Consider the following 21,965-nt stretch of genomic DNA (forward strand, 5'->3'; position numbering starts at 1 on the left):
TTTTTTTTTTGGCATCTGCATCCACTGACCTTCTTTATTAACTTCCCCTCTGGCACCTCCACGGACGAAACACTTTTCACGTCACTCATCTTCGCGGTCCGGCTCGCATCCAGGAGGATGTCCTGTGTCTCTCTGTGTCACGCTGGCGCCCAACCCTCCTCTTTAACCGTCTCTGGAGCATGGACACCGGGTGATAATCTGAGGCGTATCTCCTACTGATGTTGCTCCTCCTTCTCTCATCCCTCCATCCTTCATCCCACATCCTGTATCCGAATCCCTCACTTGCTTTTTCATCCGTGTGCCTGGAAAATATCACCATCACACACACGTGCTAATTGATCTGGGCCAATATATTTTGGAACATTATTTTTAGCGGCAGTCTTTTTTTTTTATATATATATATATCTTTTGATGTTGCTGCATCAAGTTTATGAATGTGTACAGTCATGTGTAACTAGTTTTGAAATGACATCAAAAAGTTATATATTTTGGAGAAGTGTGTCAGTTGTGATCACACATCTCGTCTTTTTTTTGTTTGTTTCCTTGTTGTTTTTTTCAGCCTGACACCATTTCCTGTTCATGTATGTGGCATCTCAAATAATCCCGCATTTATTTCCTGTCTCGCGCTCTGATCTCGTCCGTTCGGATGCTGATGTAGGCTTGTCCTCAATCCTCTGCATTTCATAGAGCTTCCCATTGTTTATTACTTTCCCCATATAGGAATGTGCTTTGCATGCATGTCACGAACCACAACACACTTCCTATCAGTGCGGTCTGGTGGTCAGCACTGTCTGATTCTCTCGGGCTTTGGGCCACAAATGCGATTCTGAGATGTAGATGTAGATGTTGAAGAGAATTGGCAGGACTGCTTTTAAGAAGGGCAGGTCTGGAACAGTTAAACCACACCAGTAATTGAATGAGATTAAGTGGATGTTCCCACAATAGACGCCAAAAAAAAAAAAAAAAAAAAAAAAAAAAAAAAAAGACAAAGAGAGGCGGGTTGATCCCAACAGAGCAAGACCCAACACGTAGGCACGAAACACGCAGATTAAAATAGGAAGATGTGTTTTAGGCGTGTCTGCAGTCAAAAGTTTAAAAAAACATAAACAAACAAAATAATTCACGATAACACTGCTCACTTACATTACTGACACTGCAACCTAAATATGTATTTTTAAAGACTGAAATAGAGCTTTGACATTAAATTTTGACATAAAAACCACAGCATAAAATAACAAAATTATTGAAAGCTAATTTGCATGTAGCAGCAGGAGTTTCAGGGTTTTGGTAGAGACCTTTTTTCACTGCAGATATTTCTGAAATGCTCAGTGTGAACTAATGATGGCTCAGTTTCCATCAACTGTCCCGGTGAGCAACGACAGCGATCCAACATGCACGAACGCAAACCTGTGCTTGTCTGCCATGAAAAAGGTCTATTGTGCACCGTCATGCTGCCTTGGCTTAATGGGTCACTTGAATGGAACAAAGCCGGCCATCTGTAATGTAATCTTTCTTTGAACATCTGTGCTCTTCCTGCTGTGACAAGTCAAAATGTCTGAACATCATGGTTTTAGAACGATGGATAGAAAACAAAGACAAAACAAACCAAAAAAAAAAAAAAGTTGTCAGGTTGATCAATGAAAGGAAAATTCGTCTGTTATTATAACTTGGATTTGATGTGCCCAGAGACTTTTATTTCCATGTTAATCTGAGTATTAGGGTGTAAAGAAAGAGACATTAAAAAAATGGAGAGAGAAACAGAAATCCAGCTGCAGACGAAGTGTTGGAACGATACTGACAGAAATCATTCATCACGTTACTTGTGACTAAATAACGATCAATAAATATCGATATTGCAATGATACTGTAGAGATCCATTGGTATCATTGGTTTTCCAAAAATATTTAGACAACACAAGGAGATTGCTTGATAAATAATCATTAATAAAAATGGATATAATGACAAATGGGTAAAGACAAATAACACAAAATTGTGGGAAGTTCAGAAAATTGCATCCCTTTACTGTAATGCAGACCTTAAAACCGGGAAAAGACCAAACCTATGCCTTATCACAATATCCAGATGTCCAAATACGACATCTGGTCTTAGGTCATAATATCCACAAGATATCAATATATGAAGTGGTTATGATGCAAATGTGCGTTTTGGTTCGGCAGCAACAAGTGTCCAAACTTTCAAGCAGCAGGTTCAGCAGCAGAATCAGGTTTATTGCATTTAGGGCAAATAATTTCAGGGGTATCATAATAATTGCAATCATAAAGTCAATTTCAGTAAAGTTTTGTTAGATTTTTTTCTTAAATTAGTGAAAAGTTCCTCACATCTTTTGTGATGTTCACCACCCTTTAATAAAGTCAGAGGAAGGAAGAGCCGTGAGCAACGAAGACAAAACCTCCCCGGGCGAATCTACGTGTTTGAACAAACCCGGATTAGTCGGGAGGAGACGCCGTTATTACATATTATCTGTTCGATCTAATAACGTAACAGGGAGCTTATTATTTGGTGTGACATTTGTGATGACAACGTGAGAGCTGGTTTCTCGTTGGTTTTTCTAAATCCCCTGTACAGTGAAAAATTGAGGTCATCTCAGACTCAGCTTGTCATTGTTCTGAAAAAAAAAAAAAAAAAAAAAAAAAAAAAAAAATCTTCAGGGGGTGGGGGGTGAGGTGGTGGTGTAACACTCAAAACTGATATAACGAAGACCTGCATAAATAAAATATGCTGGAAAATGTAATATTGGTTGTGCACGCGTTTTTACATCTTACGCATTATGGCCCTCAAAAAAGAAGACACACACACACACACACACACACACACACACACACACACACACACGTGCGCTCTTAAAAAGCCAGATTTACACAATTGATGATAAAACACTTGTAAAGCAGGCGATTATATTCACACACAAAATATACACAAAGATCACACAACAGCCGCTCTGAAAGTCACATCTGTGAAATATATTGACGATAAGAGCATTAAGTATTCACAGGCAAAGCAAAGTCACCAAACTAACGGTTAATAAAAAAAAAAATGAACGTGCATTTAGGCCCATTGTGTTAAAGATATTACTCTCTTATTTTTCTAATCTGTTTAGTTTAATTTATTGCATTTTTTTTGATGCATTTAAACCCCTCAGGGAACCACCGTGGTCCAATTTCTGTCTGGAAACCTCAAGAACAATTAACGTTGGATCATTTATATCAAGGATTAGAGGGATTTATGTCTCAACAGGATTTGGAAAAACTTGTCCATGCATTTATCTTCAGCAGACTCAACAACTGTAACAGTACAGGTTAGAAGAGTAATCTGGCAAAGAATCCACTTTCAAATCCTGCTGTTGGTCTATAAAGCACTGATAGGTTTAAGGTTAAAAATAAATAAATCTACTGCTCCCTTATGAACCATCCCAACCCCCCTGGGTCACCTGGGACGGGTCTCCTTTCTGGTCCCACAGTCGTTACTCTCAGCTCCTTTAAATCAAGACTTCTCCTGTTTGCTGCTTTTCACTGGAGCAGATTTGAGGAGGTCTTAAACTGCACTGTAACTTTTTATGCTTTTATTTATTTATTTTTTTTTTAGGTTGCTTAACGTTTTCATCACTGTTTAAGTGTTTTTATCCTCCATCCTGACAGGCTAAGCAGGACTGGGGACTCCTCTAAGTTTTATGACACCAGTATATTTAATTTAGCTTTAAAATTTAACAGCTAAAACCTCTTAAAAAAACAACAACAACAACAACACAGCAATGACGACCCGAGGTGTGTGATTTACCTTTCCTCCGTCCACTCCGGTCCTCGCTGGTTTCATAAACTTCAGGCTCCTGTCTTTTTGTTTTTAGTGGACAAACAGTTCTCTCAGGTTCTTGTCCGTCATCTTTCATCAGCTGCTGTCGGTTGTCGATTCTGATTCGCTCGGTTTTCACTCTTTTTGACGGCTTCTTTCGCGGCACCATTTTCTTTCGCGGCGCCATTTTCTTCTGCCGCCGCACCTGTTTGCGATCAAAGTCACGCGAGATCACCTGACCCGTCCGCCGGAACTTAAACGTCACTTCCGACTGGAGCACATTTGGAATTGATCCGCTATTAGCAATTTATTAAAGTTAAAAAAATATATATATAATCCCAATCTGAACATAACCGTCTAAAAATTAAGATAAAACAAAAAAACTTTTAAAATGTATATTTCTCCCTCCTTTTTCAAATCTGTTTCATTTACGATGTCTGATCACCATTAAACATTGTCCCCACGCACTTTACAAGCACTTACGCACAAACACACACAAACAGCCACAAAAACTATAGGAAATATTAAAACAAATAATGCAAACAAACAAACATTTTTCCTCGAGGTGCTGCTGCACCCCACTTGTCTTCCTCCCACCACTCTGTGTGAATATGTGTGTTCTAGTTTATCTCCATTATGCCTCAGTCCCAAATATCTATACCGATAATCTGTAATTTAATAAAGAGAAAGTTGTCAGTAATGGTTTCTCAATAATAAATAGCCTAATCTGTCCAAGTGATTAGACTGAGTCCCAATCAATATGATTATGTGGATTTCCCCAAGTTGAGCAACAGGCTTGAAAACATCCCGTTTTGCAATGGCATCGTAGTGTTACAATTTGACTTATAGTGAAACAGTTATGAATCTTGTGTGACTGTATAAGGGGTTTGGAGTTTGAGAAACTGAAAGTTTACTGACTAAGTTCACTCCCACTTCCTTCATAAATAATTAAAACAAGTCACAGCAGCAAACACATTCCATCACTGCTGATTGTGGGGTTGCACAGAATTATAGCACACAGCCTTCTCTGCCAGAAGGTATTTCATTGAAAATGAAAGGGGAAAAAATATAGAAGAAGGAATTCAACTCGGTTCAACAAGAAGCAGTTTTGTGCTGGGATTTCATCCTGGTCCTGTCGTGGAGCCCATGAGGTGAGTATCATACTGACATTTCTCCAGCTCTAAATGATCTTGTGTCAGAGTGCACCATTCACGTAACATCATTCTTTTGTTGTTGTTTTTATTGCATATTATTGTGGATGTGGTTTTGTAATAATGTGTGTGTGCAAATCTGTGGGTGAGAATAAGTGTGTGAATAAGAGTGTATAATTGTGTGAGTGTGTGCGATAATTGTGCGATTCTACAAGAAAGCAGAAACAAAGAAATATCGGCACACTACTGATACTGAACAGAAATAATGAGCAGGGCTATTGCTTCACTCTATACATCTTAACTTTTAACATAAACTGCAACCCATCCACTCACAGTCATTACAGAATGACATAATCATTTCTACAGCTAACTATGAGTCCACATCACTTCAGCCATAACCGTGGCTTTCCCAGCCTCTGATTAGCAAATGCTTAATAAGCCTAAACATACTTAACACATAAATACACACTTAAAGCACAGAACTATGTATCACCCGAACATTGTTGTGGTAGAATTAGTTTAACCACTAAAGAAACAGTTAGGTTGTTTAGTCCAGTGGTTTTCAAGTTCTGAAATTGGTTTTTAAAACCACTTTAAAAAAAAAATGCTATAATTTTGTAAAACTTTTCATTTTATTCATTAATATCAAACCGTCGAAGAAGTGTCGAGGCAAAACGGACTTAACAGCTAACCTGCTCACAATTCTGAAACAAGGCAAATAGGTCAGAAACTACCGTTTCATCTTTACAGATCCAGAATATTTTGTAAAACCTTTTTTTAATTTTATGTAAAATCTCAATCAGGAGAGTAACTAGTCAACCAACTATGAAATACTGTAAGTGCAGTGGAGTAAAAGTATGAGATTCCTCTATGAAATGTAGTGGAGCCAATGTAAAATGTAAAAGACGGTTGAATTACAAAGTATAGAGTATCACAAAATCCCTGTTGGCGGTATACCACGATTTTGTTGAGTTTTTTTTTTCTTTTTGCACTAATACATTCTCTTCTTTGTGTGTTTGCGTGTGCGTAAGCGTATCCTTCAGTACACGACTGTTGAAAGAAAATCACTGAAAAGCAACTCAGATTTAATTCTCTAGTCAGCATCTGTCAGCTATAAGTAGTGCAGCAGTGCATTGAACCCTTTTAAAGTGATACTTACTCCTCCACATACTGTACTCTCTCTTTCATTTTTGCCTTATCTCTCATCTGTAACAACTGTTTTTCGCAGCGCTTTACATAATCTCTCTGGCAGAATCATCTTCAGCATCTTGCGCCGTCAGTGTTCGTCACTGTTCTCCTGCTGTTTCATTATCTTCTTTCTTATCCGTCTGCAGCGGAGTGTCAGAAACATCTAATTTCTTGTTTTCATCTATATCGTTCCATTCGTGTCTGTTCACATCTTTTCTGAATTACACTGATAGATATTCGGGCGATTCATATACTCATCACTTCAGGCTTTTGAAACTGTAAGAGATTTAATTTGGTGGTGCAGAGATTGATTAAATCTTAAGAAAATTAAAAAATAAACCAAGAAGAATGCTTCCTACCCGGCTAATAATTTTTGTACAATCCCTTTAAAAGATGCTTTCAAAGCCTTTGTAACATATTATTGCTGCGCATCAAGCTGATTGTAGAATCAATTAATGAAAGGTTAACATCGACTTTTCCTCCATCAATCGCTCCCTTGAGTTCCCTTTGTCTTCTTTGTTTCCTCTATCACTTAAAAAGAAAAATGCATCACTGTACATCCACGCAAACCTCCAGGGAGAAACAGAGAAACCAGAGGGGGAAAACAGAGAAAGATAGTCCCTAAGGGAAAGAGAGAGAGAGAGAATAATAATCTGTTGGAAGTGAATGGCTGAGAGGAAAGTGGAACTTTGGATGTCAGGCTGACCCGTTAGGTTTAATCCTGCTCTGTCTTTATATTCTGGATCTTCACGCTTTAATATTCTCTCCAAATTACAACTACCTCCATGGTAATCCCACGCTGCGGTGGCCTACATTATACCCCACCCTGTGTGTGTGTGTGTGTGTGTGTGTGTGTGTGTGTGTGTGTGTGTGTGTGTGTGTGTGTGTGTGTGTGTGTGTGTGTGTGTGTGTGTGACTGAGGGTGATGGAGGCAGACAATTGCAATGGCCGCGATGAGACAGTCAATCAAAATGCATATCAGATATGATCAAATCCAATCAGTCATAAAGGTGCTCAGACGTTCAGCAGTTCAGATTTAAAGTGCTCCTGGATTACAGGTCCTGAAAAGCATAATCCTGCTTTATCGTTTCATGTCTGCTGATGTCGTCAGTGACATCCTGCTCTCTAGTGGCCTTAATCTGCATAGCATGAACATCCAGTCTACAGCAGTGGATCTCCGTGTATCTGTGTCCTCTTGTCACAGTTTGGATATGATTTTCTTCTTTTATAATATTTATTTTGAGTACATTTTAAGAGCCCAAAGTGGTGACAAAAAATCCAAACCAATTAAAACACTCCAATATTTGTTTTTTTTTTTGTATAAAATGTTTTTCAGTTTAATACCAAAGTGAAAAAGACAAACTAACACAATATTCATCTGGAGTGATGCCATTCAGTTTAGTGCAAAAGATTTGACAATATTTACACGTGGTCAAAATGCAAATATCAGCGTAGGATCTCAGATACCTGTACAATCAGCACAAAAAGACACAGCTGAAGCTACAACGTTCCCTTTCAGTCGATTCATTCGGTACAACACGTACTGAATGGGGCGTGATATCCCATAAAATATGTGTTGTACCTGGTTCCTTTCTCTCCTATAGCCTGTGGTATTTGGCCACAAAGCGAAATAATGGACGACATTAAATGTTGCCTTGGTGAAGACAATTTGTCCTCTGGGTGCCATGTATGTCAGCACCAAATTTCACTACAATTTATCCGATATCTTTCAAGATATTTCTATAAAAAAAAACAAAAAACTATCAGTCTCATATTGGCACAAAAGCAAAAAGTCGAAGGAAATCTGCAGAATCAGAAGATTCTGAGCAACACAAAGATGCAAAGATTCTTGGCAATCCATCAAATGTTTGTTGAAATCTTTTGATCTGGACCAAAGTAGCAAGAAATACTGTATTAAACTCATTCAAGAGCCGAGTGAGCTCTACATGTTCATATACATACGTTACATTATTAAACATAAATCAGGTACTTCACTAAACATGAAGCCAAAACTCTCAGCTGTTCTCTGCCTCACTTTTGGATTCTTGTCCTGCATAAAACTTCCGATTGTCTTCGGGGCTTTTGGAGAGCAAAGGTGGCAGAAAAGGGGGTCGGATGTCTGGATATTGACAAGGTGAACGAGAACCCTTCGGCGATCCCGGCGTTGGTAGACTCACATCTCGACTGCTCTTGCGCCTGATGTGAGCTCTTAAACTCTTCCCCGGGACCATCAGTAATCCCCCACCTTCCTCCACCAGTCCGTCAAACACGGCGCCAAGACTCTGCCGTATCCTCACGCAGAAGTGCGGGCAGCTGAAGGCGTACAGAATCGGGTTCAGCAGAGGATTTAAGAACGCGAAGGTGGTCGCCAGGGGCAACCCCACCTCCACCAGCTTGAGATTTTCTTCTCTGTGCTGGGCGGTCATTTCGATCATGCAGAAGATGTGATAAGGAGCCCAGCAAAGTACAAACGCAGCGATCACAGATGTCACCATTTTGGTGAAACTCTGGGACAGCTGTCCCTGATTGGTCGGATTGGCGGTGGTGGGAGACCGGGCGCTTTCCGTCGAGGGTGAAGTCGGCCCGAAGGTCGAAGTCTTGCGAAAGACGTCAGGAGTTTTAGTGGTTAGAGGGATGCTTGTTGCTCCTGGCTGTCCGTCTCTCTTTGACGTAATCAGCGCATTATTCAGCCTGGTGTTACTCTGCATCCTCCTCCTGTTCCTGTTCCTCAGCCTCACGCTGATTACGACGTAGCTCCCTGCGATCACCAGCAGGGGGAACAGGAACGCAAACAGCATCTTTGAGATGGCCGTTGCGCCCTGCCTCACGTTGCACTCTTGCTCCAGCGTGGCAGTAGAAGATAGATACAAGGCAAAATCATGGTAGCACAACTTCCTCCCGTCCTTTTTCTCAGTCACCGAGCGGAACAGGAAGTAAGGTAATGTATTTACTGCGGCCCACAGCCAGCCCAGCGCGCACACCTTCCACGCTCCCGCCACCGAGCGGTGATTCTGGCTCCACACCGGCATGGCCACCAGAAGCAAGCGGTCCAGCGAGATGGCCGCCAGCAGGAAGGCCGACACAAACATGTTCAGGAAAAAGACGGAGGCTTGCGCTTTGCAAAGAGGGTTGCCGAGCTCCCAGCTGTGGTGAGAGGTCAGGTAGAAGGTGAAGAGGGGCAGCGTGAGGGTGGCCAGGAAGTCGGACATAGCCAGGTTGAGCACCCAGATGGAGGCCACGGTGTGACGCTTCAGGCGGAAGCCCACCACCCAGAGGATCAGGGCGTTCTCCAAAATCCCCAGGCAGGAGAGCAGACCGTGGATGCAAATCACCACCAGGTTGCCCTTCATGTTTTTGTTGAGCGTGTGGTTCCTCATCATTTCAAGCAGGGGACAGAAGAGGTGCTCCTCTGAGATATTCGCATCGAGGGCCATGTTCGACATCAGTGCTCTGACAGAAGAAAACAAACACAGACAAGAAGCTTATCGACACTTGAAATGTGTCAGCCCGGCCGCGGCTCACAGCTTCAGTTTTCTTCGCTGTGAATGACATCGGCTCGTATTAGCGTTCGCCCAGCCACTCTGAAGGGCCGAATAACATCAGTGTTTCCTGAATTTAAGGGCTGCTATTTACTCCCTATATTACAGTTGTGACGAGGCAGAAGTAAAGAGTTTTAACGTCTAACTCTGGAGTCAATGAGACTTACTATATTTCAAAATTCTCTCAGGTGTCTCTGATCTTTACATCCTGAGGTTGTTCGGGAATGTTTTGTTTTAGGGTGGAATTAAAAAAAAAATCCACTGGGGCTGGAGTGATTAAAAGCCAAATGCTTCGTACATTTTCCTCCAACGGTGTCTAGTATTTTGTAATGTGTTAACAGATGTCAAAAGAGGAAAAAATTATGTGAGCAATTTATGACAGTGATGATGCAGGTAGATGTGCCATCACCTGCAGCGCTCCCATATGACTAAGTGAAATGATTCACTACTTGTCTCACTTGTTTATCTTTATCGACCAATTAGTACCTTATTTTACCAGCAAGAAAACATTAAAGAAAACTTTATTCAGTGTAATTAAGTTAATAAGATTTAGAAAAACAACATGACTGACATGATTACAGATGATTACAGCCGTATGCTTGGCAGTAGCCTACTTTATTGTGCTGGGACTCATTTTTAGCACAATCAGTTTCTGAGAAGTTACATATTTGTATTTTTAACTGTACAGTCACAACCTTTCTTTTACAGTGACACTCTACGAAAGGCAAGGCCAGTTTATTTGGAGAGCACATTTCAACAGCACGTCAATTCAAAGTGCTTTAAGTAATGTTAACCAATGGAACAACTGTCCTGAGAATGTTTTAGGGAAAATGGCTAACCAGTGGGTAGGTGTGCAAACTAATCTCACTAAATACAACAAAAACATTTCATTTGTAATATGAAGGTCTGTGTTTTCTTTTTGAAAAAAAAATCTGTTTCTTTCTTATGCAAACAACGTGTCAGAGCTTGCTGCTGTGATTGAGCCACATTCCAACTATTGGCCAACTAGATAAGCTTAGAGAAGCAAAACAAATGCCTGGGAACCCAAAGGGAAGCCAGCATGCTGTAGACAGAATCCAAGTTATTATCTATGAGATTATTGATCTATCAATCAATCAATATATATATATATATATATATATATTGAAGTAAAATAATCACTTTGCACTAAAGACATACAGGTAGCCAAACTTTAGAGACACAAACGTTTTCTTTAGATGATAGAGATTCATTCAGTTTGAAAATCCTTACAATGCTCTATCACACAAGTCTGGCACGTAACCAAAGTCGTCACCAAGTGGATAATAAATCAGGACTGACCAAATATTAGGGCTGCAACCAACGAGTCATTTTCATCATCAATTAATCTGCCAATCCTTTTTGCCATGGCTCGATCCAACATTTTGCCAATAAAACAGTGAAAAATGTAATTCACCGTTTGTGTTCTCGTCAAATGTTTTGAATTACGTTTAAAATTGTTGAGGAGAATAAAAACCAACACAAAATTTGGGAATTTTTCTTCCTTAAAAAAAAATTACTCAAAATAATGAATTGAATTTTAAAATCATTGCAGACACATTTTCTGTTAATTGACTGCTCATCGCAGCTAAAACTGGGGTATCACTGCGCTTAATGCCACTGGCTGTTGTCATTAGTGAGCTTGGAGCAGGCACAACTGTTTGAGTTATTATGAAATATGACGACAGCTGATAGTGGCTCCATGTCACATTGTTGAAACTCACGGCTCTAAAGAATGACAAAATTCTCAGTCACTTTTTGTTGGTAGCAAAGGTGAGAAGCGTAACAGGAGGCGGTGAGGACTTAACAAAAAAAAAACAGTTTAGTTGATTAAAGTGTGTTGACTTCCTTCTGATGCTGACATGAGATAAGATTTAACATATTAAATAAAATAAATTCAATTCAATTTCTGTAATTTCTGTATTAAATTAAATAAATATTAAAAATCCCCAGAAAAAGTGCAACAAATGTGAACATGGAAGACGATTAAACCAAGACGTCTTTAGTGTGAAAAAAACACAACATACTGTAACAAGTCCCATTTTCCCAGTGTTACGATATACTGTCAGACATGTTAAAACAATTTTGTTTGATTTCTTGTACTTCTGTCTCCACGGTTACAAATGTTCACACATTAGCCAATTACAGGTCTATTATCATGTGATACTCGCAATACAATATCAAAGTACTGATATGCTTTGGAATTCAATAATAATTAATACAAATAAATATATAAATAATACTGTATCATTTTGACAACTCAAAGTGCTATGGAATTATTGCATACAGCCACAGTAAAGTTCTAATTCACATGCCTTCACACCAATTACCCAGATGAGGTAAACGCTGCACCGTGTCTGCACATGAACACAGACATGAGTAACTTATCGGAGACACAGCTGATTACGTGGCAGCGCAACCGTAAATCAGATGAATATGGCCTCAAATCAGAGGGTGTCTTTTTGCTTGTAAGTAAACTCTTAATTTGAGAATGTGTAAGTGTGACACCAGACTTTAAAATCAGAAAATGATTTTACCCAAAAATATGAGGAAAAACTAAATAACACAGAATAAACTCACTGCATCTTTGCACTGAACTGCTGAACCTGCTGTGGAGATTTAGGAAACAAATCAACTTTGTGGTTTTGCTAATATTTCCTTTTTAGGTTTTAAGTTTCATGAACACAGAGAGTATTTGTTTTATTCAGTGAGCTGAGTGTTAGAGCCTGGATGGCTGACCCGTGCTACCTCCTTATTAGGAGCTCTGATGTTGCTTTTGATATCTGATATAAACAATCAGTTGGTGTTTTATTAAGTACATCTACCTCATTTTTAACCATGGGTAATAATGGAGTAGAAAGATATTAAAACATCCCATACTGTAAAGAAATAAAATCAAACAGTAGCAATGCAGCCTTTCCAGTGACCATAAAACTTAATCAACATCTTGCTTTCTATCAAATGATCTCAGATACATCTGTCTGATATTTGCAACCGAGCATTCAAAAATAATATGATTTATTTAGCTTTTCTGATTTATTTAGCATTTCTAATTAAAAAAAAAAATATTGCTCTATGTGTGGGTGTGATAGGTGCTGATAACATACTGTATTTTGTCTTTGAATTATTTTACTGAACAAGAAAAAAGCAGAACTACTTGTGTTGTGCAAATTTCTACGATGAATTACCCAACTAACCCTGTAAGCACCTTTTTAAGGTAACACATATGACTGAATATATTTAATTACATGATACAGAAGTGAAGCATAAACTAAATATAGAAGAAAAAAAAATCTAAAATACTTACTGTGGAACTTTTAGTGCAGCATGAAATTCAGTAGGTCTGTAACGACATTAAAAACAAAGAATTTAAAACTGTAATAAAAAGCGCGAAACAATAAAAGGTACAAATCAAACATTGACCAATTCTTAACTGCAGGAAGTCAACCCAAGCCATTAAAAGTCAGTATCATTAAAACATACACTGATAACAGGAGTCCTTGTTTGTCGAAAGCTGCAGTGAATCATGATGATGTTGGGAAGAGAATTAATTTTAGTGGGAAACACTCACCTAAACGCTGGTTTACATTCACAGAGGACAGAAGAAGAAGAAACCCTTCATAGATTCCTGTTGTGTGTTTCTTCCGTGTGTCTCTTTGTGTTACTTTCATTCAAAAAAAAGTCATCCCTCCAGTTCTGTCACTTTCTCCTGTCCCGGAGACACCCGCTGAAACACACACACACACGCACGCACACACACTGATACCGCCCTTTGCTCCGCCCCTTCCCCTTCGTGCTGATGACATTTCTGATAGGCGAGCAGCATGGATGCAAATTCCATTTAAATTTCAGTTTCGACAGGTACAGATAAATACAAATACACGAAAAAAAAAATCTTTGAGAGGTGCAGGGAAAATAACAGGAAGTAACACAGTAAAAAAGGATATCCGTGATATGTCGTTATCTGTCTGTCCTACGTGACTGAAGATCACGACAAGACTGGACTTGTGTGAACTAGTTCCACTGACACTTCAAACTGAAGCAGATTTCCCATGATGATACACTCTGACAGCAAACTAGTTCACATACTGGCACATTTCCTTGTGATGTTAACACAGCAGTCCAAATCTGTTTTAACTCCAACAACAGCTTTAAAATATGAGCTTTTTTGGCCGCACACAGTATTTATATTTCTTAAGAGTCACGAGGAGAAAAATTGTGATTGGGAGAAGAAATCTCTCTCGCTGTCTCCACCTGCTGGTAGACGCAACTTCAAACCGTTAGAAATGCCATCGATATGCCTGTTTTTGGTACAAAGGAGGTCAAACATGTTGAGAGATTACAAACAAAGAGGAATGGACAGAATCAATAATGTTACAATAAAAAAAATCCCCGTGACAAGGTGAAATTTAGGAGAAAAGATTTATTCGGTAACTTGTGTAACTTGTAACTGTTAACACTTTTATTAATTAATTTTTTCACTGTACTGCCTAAATTAATTTAAATACTTCTTTTACCACTTCTTCCATACAGTATGAAGGAAAGTCACTATTTATGGAGATGAAGATTTAATTTTAAATAGCTGAGATTGACATCTCTGCATATCAATCTCCACTAAATAATCCATAATGACAAAGGGAAAACATGTTTTCAGAATTTACTTTTGTCAAACTGAGTAACGAAGTAAGAAGGAACATGGTCAGGGAGGTTACCAAGCACACAACAGAGACGCAGTAGTCCTCTGTACAGATGGGAAAATCTTAGCAGCAAGCCACTGCCACTGGTTCGAGGCAGATGGTCGCACACCTCTGAGCCTGGTTCTGTCTGTTAAAATTGAGTTTTTCCTCCTTTCTGTCTGAGGTTTTTCTTCCTGTTAAAGGGGAGTTTTTCCTTCCTTCTGTCTGAGGTTTGTCTTCCTGTGAAAGGGGAGTTTTTCCTTTCCTCGGTCAGAGGTTTTATTCAATTAATAACCAACCTGATAGCTAATAATGAATGTCTCTTTTTCTGTAGATCAAACATGACTTCATTGCTGGGCATCGCCCTGCTGGCCTTGGCTCTATCGGGCCCCGCAGGGGCCTTTGTCCCCATCGGGCGTGGGACGTCCAGTCACGTCAGCATTACAGGAGCGGCTCTGTTGCAGAAAGTGACTGAGACGTGTCGGGCGGTGGCCGAGGCCGCCGGCCACGAGTTCAACCCCATGGTACGATGGAAATTACAAGGAAAAAAAGAGTGCATGACAGCGCACAACATAGTCACCCAGAAACACACACTTAAAATACAAACACATTCATTTGCATTTTAACACTTGGTTTTACTCTACTTGCCTGGATACATAAGCTTTAAAAAAGCAAGAGAGAAAGTCATATATACACCGAAAAAAATTTCACTTTGTGGTTTATTCTTTTTTCATTCCAACAATACTCGAGAAATAAAATATAGATATAAGAATTTAAGAATGTAGAAGACAATTGTAGTGATTTTTACTTGAAGCAGCAATAAGAGCTGAGGGCTTCACAATCTTTAAACACCTTTAAAATAAATCTTAAGACATGACTTTTTAACTTCTTGAATTCTATTTTACATATAATTTGTACACATTTCTATATTGTCTTTTTTTTCCTGACATTTCACTTATTTTATATTACCTTTTATTTTGTTTCGTTCGTTTATCTGCCATAAAAATTGTTGCATTTTTATTTTATTGTGAGGCACCTTGTATTGCAATTTTGCACGAAAAGTGCTTCATCAATAGGGTTGACTTTACTTGACTTAATAGGCTTAATAGGCTTCATTCTGCTCACATTGTGATCTCTTACCTTCGACCTCTAGGGTTCCTCCCTTCAGGAGCTGGTCAGGGCCTGTCTGGGTCCCACAGCAACAGGAGAGGTGTCTGGAGCCAAGTTCCACTCGACTGTTCAGGAGATTTTAGTCCAGAACGGACTGCTGGACCGAGACTTTGCCAACAGGTAAAGTAGGAGAAAATACAGAATAACATTTTATTATTAAAAAAAAGAAAAAAGCAGCTATAAATGTTTGTGTTCCAAAGCTTTAGATATGATTTTCTTCTTACACGTGATAAATTCTTCCAGTGCTCCACATCACTTCAACTCCGAGGCCTTCTCGGAGGGACGTGGTCTCATCACGGAGGGCGTGGTGGCCATTAAGGCTAACATTCGCAAGGAAAACTTCCAGGCTGCCAGGGAAACACTAGGCAGAGTCCTTCATACTCTACAGGTGAGGAGGGAAAATCTAAACACCTGGGCGTTAAGAAATAAAAAAAAAACAGAGTGGAAGCCAGGACGATGGAGGGGAAAGAAGATAGAAATAAAGTCGTGTGTGTTTCCATCCACTGTCAGGACTTCTACAGCCACAGTAACTGGGTGGAGCTGGGCAACACGGACCCATACATCAACCTGATACGCCCAGACCTTCCTCTGGACAACCTGGCAGGTGAGTGTGTGTTATCCACAACACAAGATATAGCAAATAACTTTCTCTGGGTTGTGCAAAATATCATAAAGCACAATATGCATATTTTAATCCTTGCAAATTACTTTTGGTATAAGTATAACGCCTCCACTCCTGCTTCTTCTTTGCACTTTGCCTGTGTAGGTGTGGACACCGCCACCTGCAGTGACTGTGGCAGTGGAACATGTCCAAATCAAATCCTCCCCAACATCCTGAATGAGAAGAAACTTACCTCTGGCTACTTGTCAATCTCTTCTTCTACCAAGCCTTCAGGTATTGTATCACATAAACATATATTATATGTAATACACATAACATCATATTTAACAACATGCTGATGACACATTTAGATTGAACTAATCATTTATGCACAAACAGGAAAAGAAAGATTGATGCCAGTATTAGCTATATCTGTCCATTTAATATTTCGAAGTTACTTCCCAGAGTTTTATCACCACTGTGAGGTTGCCAGGCAACCAGCAGAGACTCCAGGAAGTGACTACTCCCAGCCTAAAAGTAGTCCCACACACGACATCCTATAAAACAGTTAGTTGCTTTCTATGAATATAACAAATGAACTATAACTGGTCAATTAGTGTGCGTTAAAGGAGAGATTTGATTAATCATCATTGTGTAAACCTTTTTAGCAAGGGCTTAAATGTATCAGACATTTATTCATATGTAAAAGTTCCTCTCTATAAGTATCACACGTCAACTAGATGACTTTAATTTAAATGTTCTGTGTTGATAAATGTACTTACTGCTTTGATAAAGTAATAAAATCCACATGCAACCCACTGTTACCTCTCCCTTCTGTCCTGCACCAGGTAAATGTAGCCACGGAGGCGTGGCTGATCTCACCAGCGTAACGCGGCCTCGAGGAGGCATCAGCAAAGATGAGCGCCGCTCGGATAACGTGGCCGTCCACAATGCTGCTGTGAACGCAGCCACAGCTGCCAGCCTCCAGCTGCTGGAGGACATCCGCCTCGCTGCAGGGGACAATAACTTTCTGAGGTACGACGGCCAGATATGAAAAACAACTCAATCATAAATGAAAGTTGAGCTCTGGGATAAAGATCAACATTCTCTTGTCTTTTCTTACAGAATGATGGGGATTGCCCGTTCATCTGTCGTGTGCTTCGTTATTGACACCACGGGCAGTATGTCAGACGACATCAATGAAGCCAGAGCGGTTGTTTACGAAATCATTGACAGCAAAAAAGGAACTCAGGATGAGCCCTCAGAGTACATCCTTGTGCCCTTCAATGACCCCAGTATGAACTGCTTTACCTATATATGTCATGTGTAGAAAAACCATGAGTGGTATTTGACCAAAGCTTGATGGTAAAGTTGTTATACTAGATATATTTACATGCAATCTAATGTAAAGTAGATCTGGCTAACTGTGCAACAAACTGCATAAAGGTCACAGTGTTCTGTAGGAATCCAAAATACTTATTTTTGGTGTTCAGCTCGTTTTTGTGCTTATATGTAGGTTTTGGACCTGTCATCAGGACAACAGATCCTGATGAGATGAAAGCAGAAATCTCAAAGCTCAGCGCAGACGGTGGTGGTGATCACCCTGAGATGTCCCTGTCAGGACTTCAGGTACTACAATGAACTGCAGCATCTTCAAATTGTAACTGGGACTGTGATTGTTTTGGGGGCGTTTGTTCTGTAAAAAAGGTGAAGTTATGGTCTCTCATTTCTCCAGCTGGCTCTCACGAGTGCTCCTTCCTCATCCTACATATACGTTTTCACGGATGCTACAGCCAAAGACATCGCCCTAAAAGACACTATTATTGCTCTCATCAGGACCACCAAGTCAACGGTAAATGCTGACTGGCACTCAATGACGACCAATGTTCACCAAGTCTACTTCGGTGAAGAGGTTATGAATATAACCTGCACATTGACTGATCTCCACAGGTGTCATTCTTCATGACCACGGCCAGCAGGAGGCGCCGTCGTTCCCTCACAGCAGCAAGCTTTAACAACTATAAGGACTTAGCTTTGGCCTCTGGAGGCCAGGCCATCCAGGTATCCAAGAAACAGCTGCCCGAGGCCACAGACATTATCCTCGACACTTCGACTTCAGCTCTGGTAAAAGTTTGAAACTCTACGAGTATACTCACTGAAGCATGTACCAGAAAGGAATCGGACTAGTTTGAAGAATTGAAGAGGTTAATCGTCCATTTTGCTCTTCCCTCCTTTTCCTCAGGTGACAGTTCTTCAGCGAGCGAGGAACCCTGGGAAGGATGAGACCTTCCCTTTCATGTTGGATGAATCACTGAAAAACATCACTATTTACATCACGGGAACATCCATTTCTTTCAGTCTGACCAACCCCGCCGGTAACTCACTGTTCCAGTGCAGTGGAGGCCTTTTGTGTATCTTTCTTGGTGTAAATTCTCATTGCTAATGAAATGTGCTAAACATTTCCAGGAGTGAGTCAGAGTCACAACGAGGCAAGCGGTAAACTGGGGACCATTAAGACAGTGGGCAACCTGATGAGAGTTCGTCTCAACGCTGACAAGCAGGCGGGAACATGGAAGATTAATATCATGACCAACCAACCGTACACACTCAAAGTCACAGGTCAGATGCTGTATATTTGTCGTTTACACGTGTTTTTCATCAAAAGTGTCAGAATACTTAAACAAAATTCCTTTCATAACTGTTAGTGCATTTACAGGTTCAATGAGTTCTTGCTGTGTATCTGTATTTAGGGTAAGTGTTTGTGTTTCCAGGCCAGAGTATTATCACCTTCATCTATGACTTTGTGGAAAGTTTCAGTGGACCTCACCCGGGTTACGCAGTTGTCAGTGGGCGTCCACAAGCAGGTACAGTAGCTGCAATAAAGCAGTTTTATTGGTAGCACCACATCACCAGCTGTGATCAGTGTCCGATATTACCTTGTATGACTTGTACCTTTGTCATTTGGTTTTCCTTTTGATCTTCTCCCTCCGTCTGGAAACTCAGGCCAGCCAGCTACCCTGATGCTCTCAGTAATAGGTAGGAGAGGCCCATCCTCGATGACTGTTGGAGATGTCAACCTGGTAACCGTGTCTGGTCCTGGGTCCGGTGCCAACAGCACAATGGCTGACATGGGCAACGGAGACATCCTGGTGACTGTTGATGCGGTCCCTGAAGGGGAGTTTGTGGTCCTTCTGAAAGGAACCGACAAAGTGTCAAACAGTGAATTTCAGAGGCAGTCAACCACCCAGATGTCCGTCTCCAAAGTGACTATCCAGGTCTGTTTGCTTTACTTCCCCTTTACATCCTGTGTACCCTTTCACACGGCTTTTGTTCGATGACAGAAACCATGAGGATGGTGAAGGAATATCCAAACATTTTAGGAATATAAGAAGGATATCAGTAGTCTTTACCTGTTTCCTTCCCTTGTCCACTCTAGGCTGTGGTGGACAGCAGTGTGGAGCCAGGAAAAGCCTTGAAGCTCCCCTTCAGTTTGATGACGCAGGGCTCTGGTGGTTCATTCTCCATCAACGCCAGAAATGACAGAAGCTTCCCCATGTCCTACCCAAAGAGGTGAGAGAAACTAGTGACCGTGCCCAACCATATCTCCCACGGCCCCAACAGCACCTTCTTCAGGGATATTCTTTCATAAGGAGCAACTAAGAAACTTTTCTTGGGAGACTTATTATTGTTTTTAAACATACTTTTAGTTGTTTGAACAAAATCTACGATTGACCTGGAGTACCATGTACAACCCCTACCCACCGAATGGAGTAAACGTTAGGGTAACTCAACCCCAACCTGCCTGGCACTGCAAACTCTCTCCTACTATATCACAAATCCAATTCCTGTAACCTTCAGGTGTATTTTTCTCCTCTCTTGACAGCCTCACCTTGAAAACTGGACAATATGCTCATGCTTCGCTGACCATTACCCCACCCGCCAACACCACATCAGGCACTGACACCACCCTGACTATTGAAGCCAAGTCGTCCAACGGTTTTGACTCCAATTACGCCGTACTGAGATTATCCGTTGTTACCAAGGTAACCAGAGGATTCCTCGATGTAACATAGTTTGACGCAGTCAAGTAACTACATAGTGATAGAAGTTCTATTGGATTTAGCTACAAAGAGGGCTATTATAGCTGTGTGCTATAGATCTAAAGTGCCATGTTGACGTTACTCTGATAGAAATTCCCCATCTTTTTCTCTTTTCTGTCTAGATTACAGATTTTATTCAGCCACTGTGTGACGTGGTTAGTGTGCTGGCTGATCATTGCCCTCACGATGTGTCCCAGTGCAAACCTTTCCTGTGGGAGCTCTCAGCTAACCTTACTGACGGAAACGGCACCGGGATACAGAGCATTTCCCTGCATCAGGGGACTGGAAACCTGACGTACACCCCGCTGAGTGATCCCCTCATCCAGGCAAACTACAACGCATCCTGCTGCTCACAGATTGTAGAGTTCATAGCTGTGGATAAAGTTGGTAATGTAGGCAAGTGCTATCATTCAATTGTTCGTTCGGGTGGCCCTCCTGCTCTCGCTCTGTCGCTGCCACTGTGGCTGCGCCTGCTGATAACTGCCTTCGCAATAAGGCTGTGAAGGGCTTCGGTTGGGGTTAAATATCTATAGTCTGCAGCAAAGTAAAAAAAAATGTAAATAATGCTGGTACATGTGGCATTAAACTTTCTTCTGGTGATGGATATTTTATGCTCGGATAACCTGCTTCAATGTGTAAGCAATGCATGATGAGTGTATACTGAAGTTGCCTGAAATCCAGAACATTTAAAGTAAATGGGGGGATGGACTTTCTATGGCTACAGTATTAGGGGTCTTAGAACAGGGTCATATCTTCGGACTGCAGAGAACCCGAGAGCATTAAGTGCGGGAGAATGGATGCAGCAATCAGATTTGAAGAGATATTGACATTGAATGAGAATTGAAAAAGACTAATGTACTTAAACATTCATCTTGAAGTGGATAAACCGTTTGCATTTCAAACATGTTTGTGAAAAAAAAGAGAAGCATTTACCAAAGCAAAACTGTCTCATATAAATGTGTATTTTAAGAGTTTATAATATACCAAGACGTGCTCAAAGAACAGTGTCTGGCTGTAAAGATATACGGACAAATCTGTGGAAATGTCAAAACCTCGAGCTTGGAACAGTGAAGACTATAATTCATCCCGCCTCCCTGGCAAGCGTTGTTTAAGTCCTGTACATCCTGGATGCAGGTCGGAGCGACAGCAATGAAAAGGAAAATATGTCTAATCGGGAAATATTTCATGGGAACATTTCATTCATCTTTAGTTTTCATGTTTATATGAGATAATTCAACTAAATTAAAATGAGCTCAATTAATGACTTCCTGTGTGATATGAGATAACATTTTACAGCGTAATGCTACTGAAGTCATGACCCTGCAGTCCTCCACCTCCAACTTGAGAATTTTTAGTTATACAGTCAAGTATGTTGTGTATTCAAATCCCCACCCTCCATTATATATGAAGTATATTGCATGCGTTCGCTGTTGCTGCTCCACCTGCTGCTGCTGCTCCACCTGCTGCTGCTCCACCTGCTGCTGCTACTACAACCTTGCCTCCTCTGGTGGCTGCGGCCTGGGCCTGTTCATCCTGCTGCAGCCTGGCCTCCACCTGCTGCTGCTGCTCCTCCACCTGCTGTTGCTGCTCCACCTGCTGCTGCTATCCCACCTGCTGCTGCTGCTCCACCTGCTGCTGCTGATGCTCCACCTGCTGCTGCTGATGCTCCACCTGCTGCTGCTGCTACTCCACCTGCTGTCCACCTGCTGCTGCTC

The 21,965-nt window shown here is 40.8% G+C and overlaps 2 protein-coding genes across 2 annotated transcripts; one reads left to right on the forward strand and one right to left on the reverse strand.

Annotated features, from left to right (window-relative positions):
• The first annotated feature begins 4,890 nt into the window (after nucleotides 1–4,890).
• Nucleotides 4,891–20,753, forward strand: vwa11 (von Willebrand factor A domain containing 11). Its single transcript, XM_069165830.1, has 18 exons — nucleotides 4,891–4,958; nucleotides 14,714–14,903; nucleotides 15,533–15,669; nucleotides 15,793–15,937; nucleotides 16,060–16,153; nucleotides 16,316–16,444; nucleotides 16,999–17,185; nucleotides 17,276–17,445; nucleotides 17,667–17,779; nucleotides 17,886–18,002; nucleotides 18,101–18,274; nucleotides 18,393–18,525; nucleotides 18,617–18,769; nucleotides 18,922–19,014; nucleotides 19,154–19,425; nucleotides 19,587–19,720; nucleotides 20,034–20,193; nucleotides 20,373–20,753. The coding sequence occupies exons 1-18, from the start codon at nucleotides 4,954–4,956 to the stop codon at nucleotides 20,751–20,753; spliced, it is 2,787 nt and encodes a 928-aa protein (XP_069021931.1). The 5' UTR covers nucleotides 4,891–4,953.
• LOC138208176 (prostaglandin D2 receptor 2) lies at nucleotides 7,517–13,413 on the reverse strand. The gene is made up of 3 exons (XM_069165900.1): nucleotides 13,275–13,413; nucleotides 13,011–13,046; nucleotides 7,517–9,596 (listed from the first exon to the last, which is right to left on the reverse strand). The coding sequence occupies exon 3, from the start codon at nucleotides 9,587–9,589 to the stop codon at nucleotides 8,162–8,164; it is 1,428 nt and encodes a 475-aa protein (XP_069022001.1). The 5' UTR covers nucleotides 9,590–9,596; nucleotides 13,011–13,046; nucleotides 13,275–13,413; the 3' UTR covers nucleotides 7,517–8,161.
• Nucleotides 20,754–21,965: the final 1,212 nt, after the last annotated feature.

This window comes from Embiotoca jacksoni, unplaced genomic scaffold (assembly GCF_022577435.1).
Source record: "Embiotoca jacksoni isolate LCO1_2020_lvr unplaced genomic scaffold, fEmbJac1.0.p SCAF_36, whole genome shotgun sequence".
NCBI classification, from domain to species: Eukaryota; Metazoa; Chordata; class Actinopteri; family Embiotocidae; genus Embiotoca; species Embiotoca jacksoni.

Bases quoted from the DNA above. Each gene is read 5' to 3' on its own strand.
- LOC138208176 (XM_069165900.1), bottom strand. From the start codon at position 9,589: ATGTCGAACATGGCCCTCGATGCGAATATCTCAGAGGAGCACCTCTTC.
- vwa11 (XM_069165830.1), top strand. The intron at 18,275-18,392 runs GTAAAAGTTTGA...CCTTTTCCTCAG, and splicing joins ACACTTCGACTTCAGCTCTG to GTGACAGTTCTTCAGCGAGC. The intron at 19,015-19,153 runs GTACAGTAGCTG...CTGGAAACTCAG, and splicing joins CAGTGGGCGTCCACAAGCAG to GCCAGCCAGCTACCCTGATG.